This window comes from Carcharhinus amblyrhynchos, chromosome 20 (genome assembly GCF_965287045.1).
Source record: "Carcharhinus amblyrhynchos chromosome 20, sCarAmb.v2.hapA, whole genome shotgun sequence".
Classification (NCBI taxonomy): domain Eukaryota; kingdom Metazoa; phylum Chordata; class Chondrichthyes; order Carcharhiniformes; family Carcharhinidae; genus Carcharhinus; species Carcharhinus amblyrhynchos.
Window position 1 is genome coordinate 26,440,620 of NC_137343.1, and position 8,623 is coordinate 26,449,242.

An 8,623-nucleotide genomic window follows, 5' to 3' on the forward strand; every position below is an offset into this window, starting at 1 on the left:
GGTATATGTTTGATGCACAAACACTACAGATGCATGCAATCCCCTGAGGTACATGTTTTAACGATAATTATGTCAGATTTGAAAGCAATCTTACACTATAAAGAGTGCCATTAAATTAATCCCATATGGGCTTCGTCACTCAAGGAACTACTGACATATTCCAGCTTAACACCTGAATGTGTGGAACTGTTGTTGCTGCTTCAGTTACATTTGCCTTTTCCACCAGGTTGAAAAGTACATTAAGGAATTCTCAGGCAGCAAACATCACAACTTATCAAGCACCTTACATCTGAAAAAGTAAAAACTATCCAATAGTTCCCTGAGCAGGTGGCCCGTTATTTGACAAAATTTTACATTGTCACAAATTTCAAAGAAGCACCATGATGTAGCTTGCCCGGTGGTGAGGGACTCTCGGCGTCAGATCCTTCCTGCATGCCCAGAGTCTCAACTGCCTCAAAGCAGACTATCTCCTTCTGGGATATACTTTTACAAGGAAGGTCTGTAAAGAGATGAAGGGGTGTCTGAGGTTCACCCCAAGCAGTTCCATGATGGACATCTCAATGGGTTATTCCCAGGCACTCCGAGACAATCAACCGCTGCTGGAAGACCAGCAGCTCAGTGAAAGTTACTCTTCGGTCTGCCCAAACCATGTTGGTCTTCCAGCTGCCTACAATTGTATGTTTCAGACAGGCGCATTCAAAAGGTCCAGGACCACATGCTGAGGGATGCATTTGACAGCTGCTGCAAAGATTCAACGGGGAGGAGATATTGTCTAAGGTTCACCTGCCACAGTTAACTGAAATGCCGGAAATTGCGCAAAACCCTCAGGCAGTATCTGTGACATGGAATGTATATTGTAAATATGTGTAGTTGCAATTGTATTGAGGCAGTTCAGAGTGCCACATGATGTATGAAAATAACTCTAAGTGCATTGCATTTAGAGATGTCCAATTTGAACTTTATGGAATATAATTTGACACATTTTCATGAATAAAGTATATTTTTGGGGAAAAGGCTCATCAATACCTCAACACTGCAGAACAACTGACTTGTTTCAAACGTACATTTATACCACAAGTTAAAGTGGGCTCAAACTAGGATCAGGACTTGTACTGAATGCAGACTGAAGTGGAGAAAAGCTCCCTGGAAAAACTGACTTCCTAAAAAGGTAACAAGAGAAAACAAAGCCAAAAACACGTATAAACAATGGAACAGTCAATTGCAGTCTGTTTAAATCCCTTCAGCTATCCAAGTACAGTTTCATTATGGTAGAAAACGAGTTTAAAGGAAGATCCTGGAGACATCCAGGACACTATTTAAAACTATCTGGTGTTAATTAAACTGTGGCAAGTATGAACCTATCACCTTTACTTCATAAACACTTTAACCCAAACTGCTGAGAAACAACATGCATTTAACCATCCACATACAGAGCACTGGATCAGCAGTTACAGCCACACAGTCCTAACAGGTACTGCCTGGATGGAACCTGGCCTGACACCAAAAGCTGAAGCATAAAAAGAGAAGTTTGTATCCTGGTTTCCCTGGTTAAACAATTTGTATCACATCATACCAAGCTACAACCACAGGAGTAAATGGTGGCTTTAAAAAGTAAAGCTAACATAGATTAAATGCACCAATAACCACTCAATACATGTACACATACCATCAGAAAGATACAGAAAAAAAGTGAAAACATCAGCAATTGTTGTACAAAAAACCCCATCATTCTTAAACACCCAACCACATCAGGATAGAGGCTTCCCATCCCTACTGGAGATAGTAGATTGAACATGAATTTGCCAGTCATATAAATGGTTCAAACTACAAATCTGAAATGTGGAGTACAAAAATCAAGTCTTAGATAGCGTTGGGAAGTGCAATTTAAAAAATTATACAGACACAGCATTCTTTTCCCGGTCTCATCTTCCTGGCACAATGCGCCCCCTCCACAATCAGGTGAACCTGCTATCAGATGTCCATCAATACCTCCCAAGTACCCCAGTGCTAGATATCGTGTGAGGGTCATACGCAACTGACACCAATTTTCCTCCTTCACTGTACTCAAGCCATCAGCAGATTGAACAAATATGCTTACTGCATTACAAAAAAACCCAGAACATTCAACTTCCTGATCAGATTTGAAGTCGTAAGAAAGAAAAAAAACACTTCATTTGGGCTGAAGTAAGGAAAAAGAATGCAGTAACTTTAAAACAAATAATTAATCATATTACTTCAGCCTGTCATTGTTTCCTTAATCTGGGCATACAAAAGTGGAGTTCCAGACAACCATAACAAGCTGCACTGGTATCTGCTTCAGCGATGAACACACTGCACACAAAAGACGATAAAACTGGGTTAGTTTATTACAAGCCAAACATTTGTACTTGACTTGAAATCTAATGGGATGATTTCTTGGAGGCTGCAGTGCAGAATTACAGCATATTTCAATTCCAAGAACAAAGATAGCCCGAAACTACAACAGGTCATTCCACAATACCTTCCCAGCATTTGTATGCCATGGGGACTGCGTCTCTTAACCTTAAACATAATGTATACTTTCACTGAAAAGAGGCTTTGACATAGCCTTAAACAAAGGAAAGTGTTAATTTTTTTTCCTCCTACTACAGGTTTAGATACAAGCACTTGGTTTTCTGCAGATTTGCCTTTAGCTTTGCAATGTAGAAAGAAGGACTCCAAATTATTTCCTCTCAAATCCCAATTTTATTTGCTTTTATCCTTTCATTCATTTTCTTGTTGCTGTCCTCCTGTACCTTTTTTAAAATTATTTGCAGGACATGGCTAGGCCAGCATTTATTGCCCACCAGCGCCCCCCCCCCCCCATGCCCTCAAGAAGATGACAGTGGGTTGCCTTCTTGAACCATTGCAGTCCATGTGGTATAGTTACACTACTGTTAAGAAAGGAGTCCTAGGATTTTGACCTAGTAACTCACCTGGTTAAGTCTAAGTAATTGATCACCAGGTTCTTATTTCAGATAAAACAAATTACTCATTATCTGGTACAGTGCTAGCAATGCCAAAAAATTACTTTTATATGGTATTAAAACTGTACAATGTGATCCAATTTATTTTTAAAGTAAGGAGTTGTAACATCATGATCAGAACTGTAGGAGCCTTGCATCAGACTCCACTGTTACCAAGACAGGAGCCACATATGCCAATGATGAAATGTGCTGGCAAGTGTGGGTCATAGCAGACATCACTGGTACCAAAATAAAAAAAATTGCAAATATAATAAAAACTAGAAAATATTCAAAATGTATACAGCAAGACCATTAGCATCTGGAGAGAAAAAAAACAAGTTTATAATTTGAGTGTAGACAGAGAGCAGAGAAACAAGAGGCAGCAAGAGAGGGAAGGCAAGGAAATGGTGGGGAAACACAGAGTGAGAGAGAGAACAGTGCAAAAAAAAATAAGGAAACATCAATGGTGGAGGGGAAGAGAGAAATCGAGAGCAAGAGCAGTGGTGTTTTGGGAGCAAACCCTTCATCAGAACACAGTTTATATCAAAGGGTCTCCAATGTTGGTCTTGTTTTGGAGGCAGCTGCATCATCTTAATATTGCAATATTTCTTCTTTGAGTTTCACCAGCTCAGTCAGCTATCTTTTCTGCTGTTGCTCTTAAATGTCAACTGCCTCACCAAGAGTCTCCAACAACTTCCACCTCTTTTCAGGCAAATAACGTTTTTAGGCATTCTACTTCACCATTCCTTTGGCTCTGTCCAGTAAATTGTTCCCCCTTTTTGGCCCTGACAAATCACCCACAGCCAAAACCATAACCTGTGTTTTTTTTTCTTCCCAATGCCTTTCAAATAAAACACTTTGTACTAGTTTACTAGCGTACTTTGAATCCAAGATCTGGAGTTTAAAAGGAGCCACTTTGATTATTTTATCATTTGTTCTATTCCATTATTTTATAATTCAAGCTTTTTCTTCATTAATGCCCACTACCCTAATCTCATTTCTCAAGGAGACTTGAATCCAAACACTACAGCAGATACACAGACTCAAAATAATAGTTGGATTAACTACAATACTCATGGAAGTGCTACAAAGAGCCTCAGGGTGAGATAGGGTTAAGCCAATTTTGGTCTCCTAACCCAGCAATCCGTCCTATAAGTACACGTGTCAACCCCCTGACTAGCAAGAGCAACATTGAGCTCCATTGTAGTTGCTTCAGTAGTCATGCTCTGCCAGTGCTCACATTTGACAACTGGCGACTTTGGGAATATATTGGAGGGTGACCATCACATCACCCTGCAAGGAATTAATATGTTCATAACAGAAGAAAAATACATGGAGAAAGGTGGATAAAGGGAGTGTTTTTCACCAATATAGGATAATCACCACAAAATGTTTGGTTGGGCCACAGCTGGAGTGGTGCGCATGGTTCTGGTCACTTCACTATAGTAAACCTGGATTGCCTGGGAAGGGTGCAAAAGAGATTCACCGGAATATTACCTGGGATGAAACAGTTGAGACATGTAGAAAGACTGGATAGGCTTGGGTTGTGTTCTTTAAAGCAGTTTGGGGGGGGAATCTGATTGAGATAGGGAAGAGAGAGAAAAATCTGATTGAGATGTACGAACTTGGGGGACTGATTGGGTGTATGAACAGGGTGGATAGGAAGCAGTTATTCCCCTTTTTCTGAAAGCTCAATAACAAGGGGATATAATTTTAAAGGTGATGGGCTGGAGGTTTCAAGGGGATTTGAGGAAAAGGTTTTTCCACGCACAAAATAATGGGAGTCTGGGATGGTATAAGAGGCCAGAAACCCCTCAACCTTCAGAAAGTACACAGATGAGCATTTTAAATATTTTAACATTTGTGGCTATGGGCCAAGTGGTCGAAATGTGCGATTAGTGTAGATAAGTGTAATTTTGTCAGCGCAGACTCAATGGGCCTAAAGGTCTCTTCAGTACTGTATGACTCTGACACCCTCTGGCATTAGAAAATGCAATTTAAACGCTGGTTCATTTATTAAAAGTACAACACGTAACATAGTTGCCACACCCTTGAGAAACTAGAAGTACATGTACATCACAGCATGTGTCTGTCTCACCATCTTTTGCAGGACTGTATTTCACTGCAGCCACATTGTATTGTATTTTCATTTGTATGATTGAGAATTTCCAATATGTTCAGAGACTCTTGCACACTGCACCACCTTCCTTGAATGTATGATAATGTAAGTTATAGAAATCATAATGTAAACTATAAATAACTCACAGTTTCTCGTCCTCTTTTCAAGAAGGTTCAATTAACTTGTGCTTGACCTCAATCTATTGTACCCCAACGAATTACAACACTTCCATTCCCAACCCCCATGATATACAAGCTGTATTCCTTACTACTGGAAGCTTCCTGATAGTCATTACTGTACATTACAGCAGAGGGCTCTTATGTAATATTTGAAACTTGTTGAAGATCATGTTTGCAGAGCATTATTCTTCTTTAGAATTCGTATTTTTACGAAACTTAGATAAAAAGGTGGTGTCCCATTAATTCAACACATGCACCACAGTGGTTCACCACCACCTTAAGGACAATAAAAAGCTAGCAACACCCAGCCTTGTTAAAACATTTACCGGAACTAATTGACCTAGAATCAGTTAGTCGGACATTAGAAAACTCTCAGCTAGGATAAGCTAGACAACCTTGGTACCCGAATTTCTATACCTCAATGCAACTTGCGAGATTCACGGGTAAACCACAGCTCTTTGATAAGAGTGCCATCTGTTATGGCAACAGTGCTGATAAATGAAAACTTGTGTTAATATCATGTGAAGCCTATTCATTCCAAAGAGGATTATTTCATATCCAAATCAAATCTCACACAAAATGAATTTTCCTGCAAATGATTCATGTTCTCTACAGAATTGTGAGAACTGTAGAGAGCAGGTTTGAACAGGTTATCACCAAGATGTCCAAATTATGTCAGCATTTCTCTTCTTTCAAGTGGCACTTAATACTACTCACACATGTATGCAAATAACCTCATGAAGATGGTGCTTTACACGTCAAAGAAGCAACTGATAACTTCAATTAAAACTCAATTTAGCAGAACATTTGGTACTCAAACATATGCCGAGAACATTTATTTCTGTCTGCCATTGGGTAACCATTACAACAAGCACAGCCACTGCATTAAGTAGTGTAACCCAATCCAGGACTGAACATTGTTTTCTATTATTGTCATGCCGACCCAAAACCATTTTAACTGGCATGCTATAAACCTTAAAAGTCAAGGAGAGAAGAGATACCACATGTCCCCATGAAGGTCACTGGCCAAATTTGGTCAACACAAGTGTATCATCTTTGCAGACATCAGTCTTGCCCTCGTCAAAAAGCTGCAATTGTCACCTTACTTTTATCAAGACAGACTGGACTGAAATACCACACACCATTCCAGTCATGTTACTGTGCAAGGGTACAGATTAGTTTGTACTCAGCTCTCAGTACTCAATTTCCTAATAAATATATAAATGGGCCTACAAGAAATAATACAATCACCTTAACTGGCAGAATACTTGACACTGATACAAATTCTGTTTGATAAGATACTCACAAATGATATACAAGCTGCCAAGAGTAGGATTCTGACCAATAAATCTTCAAATTGTTCTATCACAAGCTCCCATAACGATTTACCTGAAATAAGAGGAAGCTCAGTTCAACATTAAAAATAATCACAGCTCAACATCTTGAAAAAAAAGATTATGTACTGCCCCGAGCAAGTGAGCCACTGTACCTTCTTCTGCTGGCAATTCTGCTCAATGAGTGGCGCCGCCATGGAACATGCGAGAAAAAGAAAACTGCGTTAAAACATGCAAATACACTGGACTTCCAGACAAAGTCACGCTCGAATGTTTTTTTAAAAAAAGGGGAGCATTTAGACCAAGAGTATCCTGAGATCACAGTGCCACGAAGCGTTTACACACCAGGAGGAAGCAGAGTTTAAAAAATAGAATAAAACCGATGCTCTCCCAACTGACTGCGTTACAACTACTCCTTACTCCGGAGATTACATCTTGGAATACAAATTACAATGTTTCCGCTGCAAGACGGCAGGATAAAACTCAAAACTGGATGATTGCAACCGGTTTAAGATGTCGCTTTCTGACATGAGGAGAGGCTTTGCCACCTCAAGATTTCTAATTTTTTTTTAATTTGGAAAGCAGAAAGGGGGGGGAGGATATTGTAAAATCGAGGCTATACTGCATTCCTCCCCCTCCACACACACACAAAATGTGACTTTGAGACAATTTCTGCTTCAGAGTGGCGGTGAGTCAGCCATGTTCACTCTGCCTCACAGAGATGCCGGCTTCACACACAAGGCCTAACACCACACAAAAGAGGGAGAGACACTTCAATAAATCCCCCTCAAAAACAAAATAGGAAAAAAAAAACACGCCACACACCGAAAGGAAAATATATTTTAAAACAAAAACAAAAATAGCAGCAACGGGGACAGGAAGCATCCCAGCCACATTTTACCATTCGGTCCCCATCTCTCCTTGTGTTTCTTGACTTGCTCCAAACTCAGACCCGTTGTCTCGTTGACGTTAAAATAGGCGAGAACTTCATCCACGGTCTTGGTGTGCGCGTTCTCCATGCTCCTCACTCCAGGTTTCCCCGCTTCAGTGGTTGCGGTTTCTTGTCCGCGGCCGGATGGAGGGAGGGAGAGAGAGAGAGAGAGTCTTCCTTCCTCACCAGGAACAAGCTGACACTCACTCACAAGGAAGAGGGGAGAAAAGACAAGGAGGATGGAGGTTCAGGGCAACCTTCCAACCAGGGGGTCTATTTTTTTTAAAAAAAACCAAAATAATTTATCATTCAATCACTCCCAAATCTTAAATATTATAAATGATTTTTGATTCTCAATCTCTTTAAATATAAATGTTTTTTAAAAAAACTCTCAATGTGCTTTTTTTCCCTCTCCCTCTCTCGCGAATATAATTCAAACAGAAATTCTTGGTTCTGTTCCTGTCTCCTGATGTTCTAATGTGGAGCCCGCAGGGACTGCGACACAGGAGCCCCCGGGTTGTGGGTGCTCTGGAAGCCGGCAGGAGAACGGGAGCGGGTCCGGGGGAAAAACACAGAGGCAGCTGCGCTGAGTGAGTGAGTGTGAGCGAACAGCCACCGGCAGCAGCACGCTTATAATAGCCGAGTGGCAGCGGCCTTTCTCACGGCGAGACCTGGAGTGGCCCGCATGTGGAGAGAGCTCATTGGAGCAGACCAACAGCCGTCAGGACCCCGCAGAGCCTGACGTCTCCCCGGCGGCTCCTCCTCATGTTCCAGAGTTCCCGGGAAAAGGAGGGAGGGAGAGAGAGATGGGGAAGGGTGGTGGGGAATTAGAGTGCAACCCAGCCTGAGAAAACCAATGACGTTCACCCACCACCACCACTACTGTGTAAAATGCAACAGGGCTCATGCTAAAATAGAGCTTACATTATCCAACTCCTTCCCCCCCGCAAAAAAAACCCAAAACGTGTCACTTAAGAGTCAAACAACTTTTATTTTCGTTAAAAAGTTTCAGAACTTCGAAACCTTCTCTTCCTCTATACAACAGGTGTCTAAATAAATCCCAGCAAAGAGACACA

The 8,623-nt window shown here is 41.0% G+C and overlaps 1 protein-coding gene across 2 annotated transcripts in view; it reads right to left on the reverse strand.

Annotated features, from left to right (window-relative positions):
- The window catches only part of LOC145355856 (sarcoplasmic/endoplasmic reticulum calcium ATPase 2), an 83,696-nt gene extending 75,411 nt beyond the window's left edge, over positions 1-8,285 (reverse strand). Inside the window, exons 1-3 of one of the 2 annotated variants that reach the window (XR_013889050.1) lie at positions 7,518-8,285; positions 6,772-6,789; positions 6,589-6,671 (exon numbers count right to left, since the gene is read on the reverse strand). Coding sequence is in view for 1 of the 2 variants with exons in the window: in XM_080208286.1 (XP_080064412.1) it covers positions 6,589-6,671; positions 6,772-6,789; positions 7,518-7,635 (219 nt within the window). In the remaining variant the exon portion in view is untranslated. The remainder of the gene's footprint in view (positions 1-6,588; positions 6,672-6,771; positions 6,790-7,517) is intronic. The other variant, XM_080208286.1, reaches the window with a different exon arrangement.
- Positions 8,286-8,623: the final 338 nt, after the last annotated feature.